General features: G+C 44.3%; 1 protein-coding gene across 1 annotated transcript in view; it reads right to left on the bottom strand.

Moving 5' to 3' along the window:
• MON2 (MON2 homolog, regulator of endosome-to-Golgi trafficking) overlaps nt 1-19,167 on the bottom strand; it is a 461,654-nt gene that overhangs the window by 345,078 nt on the left and 97,409 nt on the right. The window contains 1 exon segment of the mRNA XM_030215834.1: nt 15,282-15,379. Coding sequence (XP_030071694.1) covers nt 15,282-15,379 — 98 coding nt within the window.

Raw genomic sequence — 19,167 nt, 5'->3', positions numbered from 1 at the left:
GGCACATCAAGGCAATTCACAGGATTAAAATATTGAAAACAGTAAAAGCAAAACACATTAGATCACTATTTTAAAAAATGTAAGTTTGATACTGGTTATACTGGGAAGCAATTGCTCCATGTTCAATCTGCTGTTCTTAAGTAAACTTGTAGAAAGGATGTTGGCCCTACAGTGCCAACAGTTTGTAGACAAATGGAAGATGCTAGACTCAACTACCATGTGATTCCAGAAATTTTACAGTACAGAAAGCTAAGTTACTTACCTGTAGCAAGTTTTCTCCGAGGACAGCAGGTATATATTCTCACATGTGGGTGAAGTCATCCATGGAGCCCAGTGCAGGCACTGCCAAGTGCAGTGACTTTACATCTTTGAGATAGTGCCTCCATTGCACATGGGCAGGTGCCTCCCCGCTTGATGCTTGAGCATGGAACCCACAGTACAGTACTAAACCTAAGAAGTCAACTCCAAGGGGAGGCAAGAGGGATATGAGAATATATGCCTGCTATCATCGGAGAACACCTGCTACAGGTAAGTAACTTAGCCTTCTCAGAGGACAAGCAGGCATAACATTTTCATATGCAAGACATGTTACCAGATTCATGTAACTAAGTAGATACGAGACTGGTGGGAAAAGAGGGCCGGAGGGCGGAGCTGTCTTTTAAGTAGTAAAAAGATTTTGCAGGACTGCTTGTCCAAACCAGCTATCCCACCTGGAATGTTGCTCCAGACATATGTGAGCAGTGGTGTGGATAGAAGACCACATAGCCAACTTGCAACTGTCTTCAATTGAGGCAGAGCGGAAATGGGCTGCTGCAGCAGTAATGGCTCTTAAATCGTGAGCAGTGACTCAGCCATGAAGAGTCTGCTCAGCATGAGCATACATGTAGGAGATGTGGAGGGGCATAATCGAACGGGGCGCCCAAGTTTTCCTGGGGCCCTCCTTGCAGGACAGCTCCGTGAAGGGGCGGGGAAACCTGTATTATCGAAACAAGATGGGCGTCCATCTTTCGTTTCGATAATACGGTCAGGGACGCCCAAATCACAACATTTGGGTTGACCTTAGAGTTGGTCGTCCTTAGGTCGACCTTAGAGATGGTCTTGCCCGGTTTTCGGCAATAATGAAAACCATGGACGCCCATCTCAGAAATGACCAAATCCAAGCCATTTGGTTGTGGGAGGAGCCAGCATTCGTAGTGCACTGGTCCCCCTCATATGCCAGGACACCAACCGGGCACCCTAGGGGGCAGTGCAGTGGACTTCACAAATTGCTCTCAGGTGCATAGCTCCCTTACCTTGTGTGCTGAGCACCCCAACCCGCCCCCCCCCAAAAAAGAAAAAACCCCACTCCCCACAACTGTACAACACTACCACAGCCCTAAGGGGTGAAGGGGGCACCTACATGTGGGTACAGTGGGTTTCGGGTGGGTTTTGAAAGGCTCATATTTACCACCACAAGTGTAACAGGTGGGGGGGGAATGGGCCTGGGTCTGCCTGCCTGAAGTGCACTGTACCCACTAAAACTGCTCCAGGGACCTGCATACTGCTGTCATGGAGCTGGGTATGACATTTGAGGCTGGCAAAAAAAAAACATTTAAGTTTTTTTTTTTTTTAGAGTGGGAGGGGGTTGGTGACCACTGGGGGAGTAAGGGGAGGTCATCCCCGATTCTCTCCGGTGGTCATCTGGTCAGTTCAGGCACCTTTTTGAGGCTTGGTCACAAGAAAAAATGGACCAAGTAAAGTCGGCCAAGTGCTCATCAAGGACGCCCTTCTTTTTTCATTATCGGCCTACCGACGCCCATCTTAATCACACCCCAGTCCCGCCCCTGTGAACTTTGGTCGTGCTCGTGACGGAAAGCAGTTGACGGCACCCAAAATCGGCCTTCGATTATGCCGATTTGGGCGACCCTGAGAGGATGCCCATCTCCCGATTTGTGTCGAAAGATGAGCGCCCTTCTCTTTCGAAAATAAGCTTGACAGTCAATCAGCCAAGTTGAGACTTTACGTTTGGTTATGGGAATCCCTAACTTGTTAGGGTCGAAGAACACAAAAATATGGGAGGACTTGTACGTTCTAGATAGTATAGTAGAGCATGATTGCAATCCAAGGTATGCTTCTCCAGGATTACAGAGTGGCTTAGGGAAGAAACAGGTAGTAAAATAGAATGATTGAGATGGGGCTCCAATACCACTTTAGGGAGGATTCTGGGGTGGGTTCGGAGTACAAGCTTGTTGTGATACAACCTGGTGTAAGGTGGGTCTGCCACAAGGGCTTGAAGCTCACTGACTCTTCTGGCAGAAGTAAGGGCTATTAAGAACACTACCTTATATGTGAGGACCCTTAGAGAACAAAAATGAAGCGGTTCAACTGGAGGTTTCATGAGAGCTGTTAAGATGACATGCAGATCCCATGTCATTGGAGGTGACTTGTTAGGAGGTTTGGATTGAAACAATAATTTTATGAATCTAACTATTAAGGAATGAGCTGAAACTGGTTTATTATCAACTTTAGAATGAAAAGCACTGATGGCACTCAAATGTACTCTGACTGAGTTAGATTTGAGGCCAGAATCCAAAAGGTAGAGGAGGTAATCCATAAGGGTTGGCAGAGAGCTCATAGTAGGATCAAGTGCTCCAGCTGTAAACAAAAGAGAAAATCTTGATGGCTGCCGCTGCATAGAGCTGTTGTAACAGCGTTCCAATTTACCTGGGCAAAGCGATTTTCCTCTTTCAAAATGCCCCATACAAAGAGAAAAGGGGTGGTGAAGAAGGTTCCCTCGCCCTCCGCTACCTCAACACCAACCCAACTAAGTTTGGATCGATTTTTGACATCTCCCAATTATCAAGGGAAGGTAGTACCGTAGTGGAATGTACCGGAGAAGCGGAGTCTCCACCGGTTGATGAAACCTCCCTGTCTCCTCCATCGCAGTTGCTTCCTCCGTGTCCGGCAGCGTCAGCAGCCCTTGGGACGACCCCATACACCACTGGAAGTGTGGTTGGAGAGGCGCCAGTTGAGGGACCTGAGCTGCAATACTCGTTGCCGAGCCCTGAGAAGATTATCTCGGGGGAAAAACTACTGCAATCTGCTTCTTGCTGGCCTCCCACTTAGTCACCTCTCCCCTCTCCCCTCTCCAGTCGGTTCAAAACTCTGCTGCCTGTCTCATCTTCCGCCAGGGTCGCTTTACTCATACTACCCCTCTCCTCAAGACCCTTCACTGGCTCCCTATCGGTTTTCGCATCCTGTTCAAACTTCTTCTACTAACCTATAAATGTATTCACTCTGCTGCTCCCCAGTATCTCTCCACACTGGTCCTTCCCTACACCCCTTCCCGTGCACTCCGCTCCATGGATAAATCCTTCTTATCTGTTCCATTCTCCATCTTTGACTCTTCTCTCTCCTTCTCTGCTCATATCCAGCAGATCGCCAAGACCTGTCATTTCCTTTTTTACAACATCCGTAAAATCTGCCCCTTTCTTTCCGAGCACTCTACCAAAACCCTCATCCACACCCTTGTCACCTCTCGTTTAGACTACTGCAATCTGCTTCTTGCTGGCCTCCCACTTAATCACCTCTCCCCTCTCTAATCGGTTCAAAACTCTGCTGCCCATCTCGTCTTCCGCCAGGGTCGCTTTACTCATACTACCCCTCTCCTCAAGACCCTTCACTGGCTCCCTATCCGCTTTCGCATCCTGTTCAAACTTCTTCTACTAACCTATAAATGTACTCACTCTGCTGCTCCCTAGTATCTCTCCACACTCGTCCTTCCCTACACCCCTTCCCGTGCACTCCGCTCCATGGATAAATCCTTCTTATCTGTTCCCTTCTCTACTACTGCCAACTCCAGACTTCGCGCCTTCTGTCTCGCTGCACCCTATGCCTGGAATAAACTTCCTGAGCCCCTACGTCTTGCCCCATCCTTGGCCACCTTTAAATCTAGACTGAAAGCCCACCTCTTTAACATTGCTTTTGACTCGTAACCACTTGTAACCATTCGCCTCCACCTACCCTCCTCTCTTCCTTCCCGTTCACATTAATTGATTTGATTACTTTATTTATTTTTTTGTCTATTAGATTGTAAGCTCTTTGAGCAGGGACTGTCTTTCTTCTATGTTTGTGCAGCGCTGCGTATGCCTTGTAGCGCTATAGAAATGCTAAATAGTAGTAGTAGTAGTAGTAGGTAAATTTAAATTTGATTTGGACTATGTTGAATGGAATGAATGAAACGTTGCTAAAAACGTCTGGGGAAGTTCATGTCATGAATGAAAAATCTGAGGAATTGAAAGTAACGATAGAGCAAGTTAAAACAGAAACCTCAACAAAGATCACGAATATCCAGAAAGAAGTAGAACTGCTCCATGAATTTAAGAATGCAGCAATAAGAGATAGTGGCGATGTTCGGCGCAGAATCGAACAGATTGAGAACTATAATAGAAGATTGAACTTACGATTGCTTAACTTCCCAAACTCCTAGGAAATTCCCCTTCTGATCTCTTTAAAAGGTATCTAAATGAGATTCTAAAGTTTCCCCTTGAAAGTATGCCGCCAGTAAATAAAGTCTATTATATTGGAAATCCTATGGAGAAGATTGGGGAAAAACAGAATCTGCAGCAAACAAATGGCAATTTGGACATATCTGCTCTATTAGAACAAACTTTGGATAAATATACTGACAGGGCGACCCTCATAGTTTCTCTGGTATTTGAGCAGGACTTGAATGCCATTATGAGAAACTACTTCAAAAATTCCACTACCCCTTTCGGAGGAGAAAGGATATGGATATACCCGGACGTTACAAAGCAAACCCAACAAAAAAGAAAACTTTTCCTGGCAATGAGAAAGAGGACATTGGAGATAGGGGGTTCTTTTTTTCTTGCGTATCCATGCAAATGTAATGTTAAGTTGGGTTCAAATAAGTATGTTTTCTATTCACCAGACCAGTTAAAATCTTTTTTAGATTTAAAGCAACTTAAATAACATCTAATAAGTAATTTTGATTGGGAGTATGCAGCAAATATTTCCTTAACATTTATTTCTACCTTGTAATCTTCTCTATTCTTTTGTTCCTCCATTTTTTTTGTGGTCTGAGGAAGCTAACAAATTTTTTTCCTTTGTTTAATTAATTAGATGATATAATTTCTTTGGCTGTATTTCATAAACAAGTTAAGCTTGTTAATTATATTGAAATTAATAAATAGAATAATAAAAAAAAAAGAGAAAATCTTTTCTACTTTAAGTGGTAACATTTCTGGACAGAAGGTTTCCTAGACAATTGAAGACACAACTGAAGACACAACTGAGGACTCCTAGAGGCTAGGAATATCCTAGAGACTGCATCAGGAAGGTTTAAGGAATGTAAATCTCTGTCACCAGGAACCAAGCCATCAGTGCTAGAGAGCGAGGACCTGAATGAAGGAGGGACCCCCTCATTCTGTGTTATTAGAGTTGGAAAAGGATCTAATTTCAATGGTTCCCTAGACAAAAATTCTAGGAGACAAGGGAACCAGTTTTGATGTGGCCAGTAGTGAGCTATTAGAATCATGGTCTCCTGGTCTCAATGCAGTTTGAGAAATGATTTCCCTATGAGTTAGTGGGGGGGAAAAACGTATACAAGGTCCATTCCCCAGTGGAGCAAGAAGGCATCTGGGGCTATATGGTTGGGGGCATACAGCCAGGAACAAAAACGGAGAAACTTGTTGCTCTGAAGAGAAGCGAAGAGGTCTATCACTGGGGTCCCCCACCGCTGGAACACTCGACGAACTACAGAGGTGCTGAGGGACCATATGTGAGGTTGAAGAATCCTGCTCAGTTTTCCACTACAGCATTCTGTTTGCTGACTAGGTAAACAGTTCTTATAAAAATGTTTCAAGAAGCTGCCCAAATCCATATTTGGATAGCTTGTGAACAGAGATGGTAAGAACCTGTTCCTCCTTGTTTGTTTACTTTAGGTAAAGCAAAGATACTTACCTGTGAAGGGTATTCTCCAAGGACAGCAGGCTTCACATTCTCACAAGTGGGTGATGTCGATCCGCGTCGCACGGTCAGGCTTTTGCTATAGTAAAAAATAGAGCTTTGTGGAGCACGAGCTGCGCTCCACGCACATGTGAGTGCCTTCCCGTCCATCGTGCGAATGTGATCTCCTCTGTTTAATACTACAGCAAAAAATAACCAAGGAGACAACTTCAAGGGGAAGTGGGAAGGATTGTGAGAATATGAAGCCTGCTGTTCTCAAAGAATACCTGCTATAGGTAACTATCTTCGCTTTCTCCGAGGACAAGCAGGCTTCTATATTTTCACACGTGGGGAATCCGTAGCATCCAGACTCACTGAAAACAACAAACATTGGTCAATTGGGCCTCGCAACAGCAAGGACATAACACAGATTAACCTGAAAATATATACAATCTGAATGAGAGCCTAGCCTGGAACAGAATAAAATGGACCTAGGAGGGTGGAGTTGGATTCTAGACCCCAAACAGATTCTGCAACACTGTCTGCCCAAACCAAGTGTCGCATCGTGTATCTTGCTTAAGGAAATAGTGTCATGTGAACGTGTGGACTGAAGACGTCGCAGCCTTGCAAATTTCTTCAATGGAGGCTGATCTCAAGTGGGCTACCAACGTGGCCATGGCTCTGACATGAGCCGTGACATGATCCTCCAAGGCCAGCCCAGCCTGGGAATAAGTGAAGGAAATGCACTCTGCCAGCCAAACTGAAATGGTATATTTCATGATGGCAACCCCCATCCTGTTGGGATCAAAAGAAACAAAAAGCTGGGCAGACTATACATGTATAGCTACGTCATGCAAGGTTCCACGTTAGGAGTTACAGACCAAGAAAGGGATCTGGGTGTCGTCGTCGATAACACACTGAAACCTTCTGCTCAGTGTGCTGCTGCGGCTAGGAAAGCGAATAGAATGTTGGGTATTATTAGGAAAGGTATGGAAAACAGGTGTGAGGATGTTATAATGCCGTTGTATCGCTCCATGGTGCGACCACACCTTGAGTATTGTGTTCAATTCTGGTCGCCGCATCTCAAGAAAGATATAGTAGAATTGGAAAAGGTGCAGCGAAGGGTGACTAAAATGATAGCGGGGATGGGACGACTTCCCTATGAAGAAAGACTAAGGAGGCTAGGGCTATTCAGCTGAGGGGAGACATGATAGAGGTATATAAAATAATGAGTGGAGTGGAACAGGTGGATGTGAAGCGTCTGTTCACGCTTTCCAAAAATACTAGGACTAGGGGGCATGCGATTAAACTACAGTGTAGTAAATTTAAAACAAATCGGAGAAAATCTTTCTTCACCCAACGTGTAATTAAACTCGAATTCACTGCCGGAAAATGTGGTGAAGGCGGTTAGCTTAGCAGAGTTTAAAAAGGGGTTGGACGGTTTCCTAAAGGACAAGTCCATAAACCGCTACTAAACGGACTTGGAAAAATCCAAAATCCCAGGAATAACATGTATAGAATGTTTGTACGTTTGGGAAGCTTGCCAGGTGCCCTTGGCCTAGATTGGCCGCTGTCGTGGACAAGATGCTGGGCTCGATGGACCCTTGATCTTTTCCCAGTATGGCATTACTTATGTACTTATGTGGGGCCTTGTCCGCTCCATGTAACAGGCCAATGCTCTCTTGCAATCCAAGGTGTACAAGCTGCTTTTGCCAGGATGGGCATGAGATGGGGGAAAGAATGTTGGCAAGACAATCGACTGTTCAGATGGAACTCCGACACCACATTCAGTAGGAACTTAAGGTTTGTGTAGAGTATTACTCTGCTGTGATGAAACTTAGCATAAGGTGCATCCACCACTAAGGCCTGAAGCTCACTGACCCTACGAGCTGAAAACAGCCACCAAGAAAACGACCTTCCAGGACAAGTACTTCAGATGGCAGGAATTCAGTGGCTCAAAAGAAGCTTTCATTAGCTGGGTGAGAATGACATTGAGATCCCATGACACTGGTGGAGGTTTGACAGGGGGCTTTGACAAAAGCAAACCTTTCATGAAGCGAACAACTAAAGGCTGTCCAGAGATGGGCTTACCTTCTAAATGTTAATGATAAGCAAGAATTGCACTTAGGTGAACCCTTACGGAGTTGGTCTTGAGATCAGACACTGACAAGTGTAGTAGAAGGTATTCAAGCAGGGTCTGTATAGGGCAAGTAAGGGATCTAAGGCCTTGCTCTCACACCACACAGCAAACCTCCTCCATTTAAAATAGTAACACCTCTTAGTGGAATCTTTCCTGGAAGTCAGAAAGACCCGGGAGACACCCTCCGAAAGACCCAAGGAAGCAAATTCTAGGCTCTCAACATGCAAGCTGTGAGAGCCCGAGACTGGAGGTTGGGTGTAGAAGTGATCCCTCGTTCTGTGTGATGACGTTTTTGCAACGTGCAGCGTCAGACGGTTCATTTAACAAACGGTCTTTTTAAAGACCATTTTAAAATCCTTGTCTGCGCTTTTCTCATTCGTGACTTGAGTTCTCTTCATCACGTCACTTGATGATCATATTTTATCATCGTCACTAGCCACAAGACTCCTGATGTAGGCCATCCGGCCGAAACACAATGTTGGGTCGAGTCATTTTTAGAGTTATATTTAATGTGGAATTTTGTTATTATTATTTGTTTGAATATTATTACATTTTGTTTATTTTAAACTTAACTTCAGGTCCAATTATTGGATAGCCTGGCTCATATTCCCACCTTTTTGTTTCTACTTTACGTGCAGTGGGATCTATTGAGTTCTCCACGTACGTGGATTCTCTTTAGAGGAGAGGAGCACTGAAGCCTGGTACATCTTCCCCCAAAAGAGTCCAGGGTCCTAGCTTCTCTGCCTGGGGGTTCCAAGGCATAGTCTCTAGTACTCCTGGCTCTCTTGACAGTGGACTCCACCACAATGGAATTGTGTGGCAATTGAGGCCTATCAAAACCAGATGTACCATGGAGCCAATACTGGGTGTCAATCTTCTTGGGAATGACAGGGACCAACAGAGGGGACTCCCAGTTCCTGATGAGGAATTTCTTAAGTGCCATGTGGAGAGATGCAGTCACAGCCTCCTAAGGAGCAGATGTATTGTCCAGGACCTCGAGCATCTTGGCCCTGGGCTCGTCCTCCACTTCCAAAGGAAATGGATTGGCCTCAGCCATTTCCTTTACAAAAGATGGAAATGAAAGGCTCTCCAGAGGAGACTATCTCCTTTCAGGTGGAGGGGAGGGTTCAGAGGAAATTACATAAGACTCATCTAAGGAAAAGTATCTGGGATCCTTCTCTGAATCCCATGAGTGCTCTTACTCAGTGTCACACAATATCTCCCTATGAGACTGCCGAGACCGAACCTGCCTTGAGGACGAGGAACCATGTCCCCAAGAGCGGCGTCGAGAAGTCGACTTCCGCCTTGACACTGGCGAAGCTTCCTCCACCGACATCGGGGGGTGCTGGCCTGGGTGACAGTCGGCACCAGGGCTGTAAGCAGCACCAGCATCAGAGGGCATACCACAGGCTGAGGGCCAGGCAGGGCTGGAATGGGAGGTAGGGTAGGCACAAGCACCCCAACACCGATGTACATCGTTACATAAGGTCATCCAGCAGCTCTGGGAGCAAGGCCCAGATGTGCTCATCAAGGGCTGACACCAGGAAAAGCTGTGGTATCGGTTCAGGCGCAGGTTGCAGTACTGCTGGGGGTCGACACAGGAGCAGGATCTCGGCTGCTTGGAAACAGATGCATCTCCTATATGGAGGAAGAGTGATCCTCCTGGCGTCAACGCTTCTCGGGTGACGAATCCTTCGATACCCCAAAACTCCCGGCACCATGTGTCTAGGGTGACCGACAATGATGCTTCTTGGCCTTCGCCTGAAGCGTGTCACCAAGGCTCCACAGTGCTGACGAGGATGAAGTCAAATCTTCGCATTGCCTCGGGGTTGGGTCCGACAATGGACAGTCCCGGAGAGCCTGCACAGCAGGAGGCCTCGAAACAGGTGGATACCCACTCGACGCCTCACTGCTCCCGGTGTCTAAGGGTCTAGAAGCAGCCATGTGTTACCGACGCTCCTGATACCAGTGCGATGCTCAACCTCGATGCCGTCAAGGACCCGGACTTGGCTCCAAAAATCCTCTCTCGTTGAGTTTCCTGGGAAACCTGGGTCCTCTTCTTCATACAAACACAGAGAACACAGTTAGAAGGGCTATGGTCGGGCCTAAAATGCAGACACCAGGAATGGGTGTCCTTTCCCGAGATAGTCCAATTGCATCGGGTACAGCGTTTGAAGCCACTGGGAATCTTTGTGGACATGGACAGAAAAACTTCCTTGGATAAATTAAACAGCTCGATGGTGCCTGGAAAAGGGGCAAGGCATGGAGAAAAAGATAGGGAAAGACCCAACCAAAGTCAGGGCCTAAAAACAGCCCGATGACAAATAAAGAAAACTTAAACCTGGGCAAAATAAAACTAAGGAAAGATAAAGGACAGGTTTGTAAGGCCCAATTAAAGGAGCCACAAGAGAAGTAGAAAAAAAGACTGCAAGGCACTAACAAAAAGGTGGGATAATGTGGGGTACAAATGCAATAAATAAATAAATAACAGCTCTCAAAAAACCAAGCGAGTGAAGACAAAAAAATGCACCTTCTCACGTGGAAAAAAGAGAACTAAGAAGACCATGTTCACGCGACAGATTGGAAAACATTCACACATACGCAGTGCAGCGCACCTCACGCTCCACAAAGCTCCCTTTTTGACTATGGCAAAAGCCAAACTGGGCAACGTGTATCGGCATCACCCACTTATGAGAAGTTAGAAGCCTGCTTGTCCTCGGAAAATACAATGCTACCTGAAAATATGGTCCTGAAAGGTTTTGAGAACATTCCAAACAGCTTATAATTCCGGGAGGGGGGGGGGGGGGGGGCTAGGGATGGTGAAGGAGCTAGTGGACAGTGGCAGAATAAGCTGCCACCTGAGGCAAGGAATGAGCTGTCACTATCTTGGGACTTCCCTGATTAAACTCACTTAAGACAGAAATGCTGTTGGTAAAGAAGAATGCTAGGTTTTACCTGTTAATAAATTTCCTTAGAATACCTTTAGTGGTTAAAGTTTCAGTTTACAGCTTAAGAATTCCTGGTGTCTGCAGTTTCTTAGGCCCGACCATAGCCCTTCTGTGTTCTCTGTCTTTGTATGATGAAGAGGACCCAGGTTTCCCAAGAGGCTCAACGAGAGAGGATTTAGATATAGTTGAACTAGAAAAGGTGCAGAGAAGGGCGACGAAAATGATAAAGGGGATGGGACGATTTTCCTATGAGGAAAGGCTAAAGCAGCTGGGGTTCTTCAGCTTGGAGAAAAGGCGGCTGAGGGGAGATATGATAGAGGTCTATAAAATAATGAGTGGAGTTGAACGGGTAGATGTGAAGCGTCAGTTTACGCTTTCCAAAAATACTAGGACTAGGGGGCATGCGATGAAGCTACAATGTAGTAAATTTAAAACGAATCAGAGATAAGTTTTCTTCATTCAACGTGTAATTAAACTCTGGAATTCATTGCCAGAGAATGTGGTAAAGGCGGTTAGCTTAGCGGAGTTTTAAAAAGGTTTGGACGGCTTCCTAAAGGAAAAGTCCATAGAACATTATTAAATGGACTTGGGGAAAATTCACTATTTCTGGGATAAGCAGTATAAAATGTTTTATACTTTTTGGGGGGATCTTGACAGGTATTTGTGACCTGGATTGGCCACTGTTGGAAACAGGATGCTGGGCTTGATGGACCTTTGGTCTTTCCCAGTATAACAATACTTATGTACTTATGAAGTCTAATAATTAAGCTACACCTGTAAGGTTAGAACAGACTGCTCCTTTCACCTTTGGCAGTTAAAAAAATAATTTGTTTACTCTTTGAACAAACTTATTTTGCAACCACTATGCATGTCATAATACTCCCTTACTTGGATTACTCTAATGGCCTATAAATGAGACTGTCAATTAAACCTTTGGGTAAACTAAGTTGTACAACAGACAAACATTCTAAGTTCTAACTGTGGCATTCACAACGTTAAAGAACATAGGCACAGTGTATCAGGAACAGAAAATAGTGAAATACTGGCCAAGTCACTGTCTGAAGGAAAAGGAGTACCCATTGGTAGAGATTTTCATGAAAGAAATTACAGGTACAAGCATTCTCCTGTAAAATCCTTCTAATTTGCAATGAATTCTTTCTGGGGTTAAGACTATTTAAGGATTTAAAGGAACTGAAGCAAGTGCTGAAGATCTGAATTTTCTAGTTTTATGACGTTTCTATATTTATAAATACACAGAGGAAGGTTTGATGGATAGCCTAGGTCGTTCGTTTCATGAATTCCAGTAAGACAATCTATTATACTTACTAAGGTTGTGTTTTTTGTTAATCGCTTTGAATCACCCTGTGGTGGGAGTTAGCTGTATACAAGCGCCACATCACATCACATCACATTACAGCTGTTTTGCAATTTTATTTTGTGATCTGTTGTGAATTGTTATATTTTAATGTTTTGTCACCTTATTAATATTGCTTAACATTTTTAAACTGTACTCTGTCTTGAGTTCACTTGGGAAGAGATGAGAATGGTTTAAATAAATAAGCAAGAAGAACCCTCTAAACAGCTAAGGAGTTAACTCTGGATGGGTATTAAAAACAGTACTAATAAATTAGGTGACAGTCTATAAAAATCATATGTTCTCTACATACAAAGGGCAAAAATCAACCCAGATTTAACTACAATTATAATGTACGATGGTATCAGGTGAGTTTCCACCCGGACAGTTCCCACCCACCAATTCCCCCTGAGACAAGTCCCACCTAGGACAATTCCCACCAAGGACTTCCTTCCCCCCCCCCCCCCCCCCCCCCCCCCCCCACACACACTTTTTTTTTTTTTTAATACTGACAGTAGCATCTTTCTTGTATCGTGTCTCATAAGTCCTGGCGGTGCTTCTTCTTTTTTACCGACCTTAGCTTCTTTCTTGTATTGGGTCTCATAAATCCTGGTAATTTGTTATAAATCATAATCAGTGTGTCATTTTGAGGGGCTGAATAAGGTTGAAACCTAGTTTGGGGGGGCATTGCCCCCCCACCATATGAACTGCAGCTTGCATTTATTTACTTATTTATGATATCTAGATGCCAGAGTAAACATGAATTGGGTTGAAACCTAATTTGGGGGGGTGTGGGGGCACTGCCCCCCCCCTACAAACTGTATATCTGGAAGGGGAAAGATATGTGTAAAAGATAATAATGTGATCTGGAAAAGGAAATGGAGGGAGATTATTTGTCCTAGAGTGTTTTGTATTTTTGGAATTATGAGTGGGAATCATCCTCCCTGGTGTGGTGGGAATTGGTTCAGTGGAAATTGTCCTAGGTGGGAATTCTCCAGATGGAAATTGGTGGGTGAGAACTGTCTGGTGGGAACTCGCCACCTCTCCCTCCACTAGTCCGTTCCCCTCTCTCTCCTTCCCCTCATTCCTTTTCCTCTTTTCCTGAAGTTACTATGGAGGAAACTGCACTTCTCCTTTCTTCCTCAAAATGTACCACCTGTTCCTCTGATCCCATTCCCACCCACCTTCTTAATGCCATCTCACCTGCTCTTATTCCTTCTACCTGTCACATTCTCAACTTCTCACTTTCCACTGCAACTGTCCCTACTGCCTTTAAATTTGCTGTGGTCACACCTCTCCTTAAGAAGCCTTCACTCGACCCTACTTGTCCCTCTAATTACCGACCCATCTCCCTCCTCCCTTTTCTCTCCAAATTACTTGAGCGTGCTGTTCACCACCGCTGCCTTGATTTTCTCTCCTCACATGCTATTCTTGACCCACTACAATCTGGTTTTCACCCTCTCCACTCAACCGAAACTGCGCTTACTAAAGTCTACCTATTACTGGCTAAATCCAGAGGTCTCTATTCCATCCTCATTCTTCTTGATCTTTCCGCTGCTTTTGACGCTGTCGATCACAGCATACTCCTCGAAACCTTGTCTTCACTTGGATTCCAGGGCTCTGTCCTTTCCTGGTTCTCTTCCTACCTCTCCCTCCGCACCTTCAGTGTTCACTCTGGTGGATCCTCTTCTACTTCTAGCCCTCTGCCTGTCGGCGTACCTCAGGGTTCTGTTCTTGGTCCCCTCCTCTTTTCTATCTACACTTCTTCCCTTGGTTCATTAATCTCATCCCATGGCTTTTCCTACCATCTCTATGCTGATGACTCCCAAATCTACCTTTCTACCCCTGATATCTCACCTTGCATCCAAACCAAAGTTTCAGCGTGCTTGTCTGACATTGCCGTCTGGATGTCTCAACGCCACCTGAAATTAAACATGACCAAAACCGAGCTTCTCATTTTTCCCCCCCAAACCCACCTCCCCACTCCCCCCATTTTCTATTTCTGTTGATGGCTCTCTCATTCTTCCTGTCTCCTCAGCTCGAAACCTTGTGGTCATCTTTGACTCTTCTCTCTCCTTCTCTGCTCATATCCAGCAGATCGCCAAGACCTGTCATTTCTTTCTTTACAACATCCGTAAAATCTGCCCCTTTCTTTCCGAGCACTCTACCAAAACCCTCATCCACACTCTTGTCACCTCTCGTTTAGACTACTGCAATCTGCTTCTTGCTGGCCTCCCAATTAATCACCTCTCCCCTCTCCAATCGGTTCAAAACTCTGCTGCCCATCTCGTCTTCCGCCAGGGTCGCTTTACTCATACTACCCCTCTCCTCAAGACCCTTCACTGGCTCCCTATCCGCTTTCGCATCCTGTTCAAACTTCTTCTACTAACCTATAAATGTACTCACTCTGCTGCTCCCCAGTATCTCTCCACACTCGTCCTTCCCTACACCCCTTCCCGTGCACTCCGCTCCATGGATAAATCCTTCTTATCTGTTCCCTTCTCTACTACTGCCAACTCCAGACTTCGCGCCTTCTGTCTCGCTGCACCCTACGCCTGGAATAAACTTCCTGAGCCCCTACGTCTTGCCCCATCCTTGGCCACCTTTAAATCTAGACTGAAAGCCCACCTCTTTAACATTGCTTTTGACTCGTAACCACTTGTAACCACTCGCCTCCACCTACCCTCCTTTCCTCCCTTCCTGTGCACATTAATTGATTTGCTTACTTTATTTTTGTCTATTAGATTGTAAGCTCTTTGAGCAGGGACTGTCTTTCTTCTATGTTTGTGCAGCGCTGCGTACGCCTTGTAGCGCTATAGAAATGCTAAATAGTAGTAGTAGTAGTAGTAGTAACTGACCTAATACCTGTATGCCTGAAAAAATTGAGCAGTACCTGGAAAAGCATATAAGCATCCTTCGCACATGGTTTCAGAGTGCTGACAGATCTTCTGTTACTATTTCCTGGAACTGGAACAGGTTGATCTACAGCATCTGTGTGAAAAACATGAATTAGGCTCGTAAACAGCTTCTGGTAAAACTTCCATAAAGTAAAGGTGCTTAACTTTTACAGATGCTGTCTAAAGACAAGAGAATGACTATACAAAAGGTTGATGCCATTGCCAATCAACACTAATCTGACCTTTTTCTAGAGCCTTCTAAGAAATGTTTAGAAATATGTCCACGTGTTTAAAAACAGCCCAACACTCCAACTTATATGGAGCCAAACAGCTCTTCCAGACCTCAATGGTGACCCATTTCACTCAGGCTTCATTATACCAGTGATTTGCCTACCTTCTCATTGGTCCTTAAATGTATCAATAAACAGTTATTCCTTGCGATTTTTTAAAAAATATATTCTGTTTCAAGGACTGGATTCTATCTCCCATAATCTGTGGAAAAACATTTAACAAGTGTGCCCACTGATGTGTGCTGCGACTATGCCATATTTATAACACTCCAACATATTTAAAACTGCACACACAAACTACTGAAACAATGAAAAGTAGTTCAGTGTAGCTTGCCAGAAAATAATCTGAGGCTCATTTTCAAAGCACTTAGCCTCCCAAAGTTCCATAGAAACCTATGGAACTTAGCCTCCCAAAGTGCTTTGAAAATATGCCTCTCTATAATGTAACACTTCTCCAGCTACTTAGTTCTTATCTAGTCTTCATTTATTCTTAATATACAGCTACTCCTCAAATAATAAATCATTTATTTCCCACTGCTTAAACTAAAGATTTGAAAGACTAAGCAGACAGTTTTAAACCTGATTCTATCTGATACGGGAAGCCAGTGAAGTTTGTTAAGAAAACATGAAACGCTATTCAGTTTGAATATTAGTCTGGCAGCAGTGCTACGTATGATCTGTCGTTTCCTCTGATATTGACACTTGATACCAAGAAATAAGATGTTGCAATAATCCAAGTATGGTATGTATATTCCTTCCTCTGCTTAGAAATCAGATCTGTCATCAGAAAAGTTTAATTTCTCCCTACTGCGGCCTGCATACAGAGTGCATGAGCCTTTATTATCAGTAAATGGCTAATATTGTTATGCACTTCTTGTAAATCACATGACAAGGAGAAACACATGAGGAACTGAAGCTATGCAGCCCATGACAGACAAAAACTGGCATAACCTTGATGGTGAGTGAGACTGAGGACCCTCCAAAGAAGGAGATGTTCCTCCACAAATATGTGTTTAGAGAAGAAGCAGCCAGGTGTTTCATGCAACTTGTTTGCTTGCTGTTGCTACATGCTGGGATCACATGTATGGGGTAAGGGATTAGTCAATGACCACTAAGTGTGCATGTGATTGGCGCAGGAGAGGTTGGTAAGAAAACAAGAACAGAAAATTCCCTTATATGGACAATAAGTTAGAAGAAATCACATGATTTAGAAGAAATGAAACTTACAAGAGTATATAAGTACAGAATGAGAAAGCCAATCTGAGCAGCCTTGTAGCTCAGCCTGAACATCTTGCAGGCTGTGTGCCAACTCTGCTCCAAAGAGAGCAATCATTTTATACTGGCTTAGAAGATCACCAATAAAGATTTTACTTGGTTGCACTAAATCTGAGTCAGATTTGTCTCTCTACCAGCCAAGGAGTTTATCTCCGAGGGCTGTTATATTCTAGTCTTTTTACCACCACCCCAAACTAATTAAGTACCAGCCACTCACAATTTGGAGTGATAAAAGACCAAGGCCACGTATGAGAAAAGCAATTTACATAGTAACATAGTAGATGACGGCAGAAAAAGACCTGCACAGTCCACCCAGTCTGCCCAACAAGATAAACTCACACGTGCCATTTTTTGTGTATACCTTACCTTGATTTGTACCTGTCTTTTTCAGGGCACAGACTGTATAAGTCTGCCCAGCACTATCCCCACCTCCCAACCACCAGCCCTGCCTCCCACCACCGGCTAAGCTTCTGGGGATCCCTTCCTTCTGAGCAGGATTCTTTTATGTTTATCCCACGCATGTTTGAATTCCGTTATCATTTTCCTCTCCACCACCTCCTGCGGAAGGGCATTCCAAGCATCCACCACTCTCTCCGTGAAAAAATACTTCCTGACATTTTTCTTGAGTCTGTCCCCCTTCAATCTCATTTCATGTCCTCTAGTTCTACCGCCTTCCCCTCTCCAGAAAAGGTTCGTTTGCGGATTAATACCTTTCAAATATTTGAACGTCTGTATCATATCACCCCTGTTTCTCCTTTCCTCCAGGGTATACATGTTCAGGTCAACAAGTCTCTCCTCATACGTCTTGCAACCCAAATCCCATACCATTCTCGTAGCTTTTCTTTGCACTGCACCGCTTCCATTTTTTTAAACATCCTTCGCAAGATACGGCCTCCAAAACTGAACACAATACTCCAGGTGGGGCCTCACCAACGTCTTATACAGGGGTATTAAAACCTCTTTTCTTCTGCTGGTCACACCATTTGTATTACTTACCAAAGTACAGATACAATCAATAGTTTCTCATGGGAGGACAGCACTGCTACACATAGGTGTTCTCTGCCACTGTCTCTCCAAAGTATTGTTCTAATTCAACTGCTTATATACCTTTATTTTAAACAACACTTCACATAGGTTTAGCAACTTATCTTCCTCAGAAATCATCCTGTTTTCTTTCAACACTATCTGTTTCCCTTCAGTTGCTAAACCACATTTTCTTTTCATAATTACTCCTTTCCCATGCCTGCTTGCACGCAGGAATGCCTTATCAGATCATGAGTTTCTGGTTCACATGCTTATCAGTTTTTGCCCTTTGGCCCTGTTCCATGGTGCATGACCTGTGCTCATTATTTACAGGGCTGAAGAGTCTTCCCCTCCCAAGGGGAAGGGATCGTGGAAGATTACAGGTAGGATCAGCATTTGTACAGCAGCACAAATACTTTTTGATCAAAGAGTGTTCTGACTAAACAAAGCTGCCTCATTTTGAATAGAGATCTCTTCCACAGCTGGTTAATTTGTGAGGAGAATGTGAGGGAGGAGTCAAGCAAGACCCCTAGGTACTATGGTTTCTGACTCTACTGCAACATTTTGGCCATTGGACAATGTTATTGAAGCTGAGACCACAGTTCCCTGATTCCGGAACCATAATATCTTGGCTTTTTGCTCATTCAGTTTTAGTATATTGGTCAAGGTCCAAGTACTGACAGCATATTCATGCCTGCCATTGCTGAATGAGTTGGGTCTTTAATTGTGGAGGTCAGTGGTAGGAGAAGTAGGATGTTATCAGCATATGATAGTAGCAGCTCAATGAGTATCAGATGTATTGTGCTGAGGGATGACTAATTGAACAGGATGGGTGAGAGCAGGGAACCTTGCGGAACTCCACAGTTAGATGTCCAGTATTCAGAGAGTTGCTTATTTTGTTTGAAAGTGTAGCTTTGGTTTGAGAGGCATTTGCTGAACCATTTGAGAACAGTGCCAGTTATTGCTATCTGGTCCAAGTGTACCAGCAGCAAAACAAAGTCCACTACATCGAATGCTAAAGAGATGTCGAATTGGAACAGAATCACTTGGTCTCCTTTACACAGATGTTGTTTGACACATGTAATTACAACTAGCAAGTCTGAAACCAAATTGTGAACAGTGTAGAATTATTAAATCTATCCAGGTATAAGAAGAATTGCTTGCTGATATAAGTTTCAAGTATTTTTGTGAAGAGAGGTATACTAGCCACTGGACAGTAGTTTGCTGCCGATGATACGTCAAGAGCAGGACCCTTCAGCAGAGGTGTGAGAATGATTTTGCTCATGTCTGAAGG

This window comes from Microcaecilia unicolor, chromosome 10, assembly GCF_901765095.1.
Source record: "Microcaecilia unicolor chromosome 10, aMicUni1.1, whole genome shotgun sequence".
NCBI classification, from domain to species: Eukaryota; Metazoa; Chordata; class Amphibia; order Gymnophiona; family Siphonopidae; genus Microcaecilia; species Microcaecilia unicolor.
Note: the sequence above shows the minus strand (reverse complement) of the source record. Positions and strands in the feature narration are given on the sequence as shown.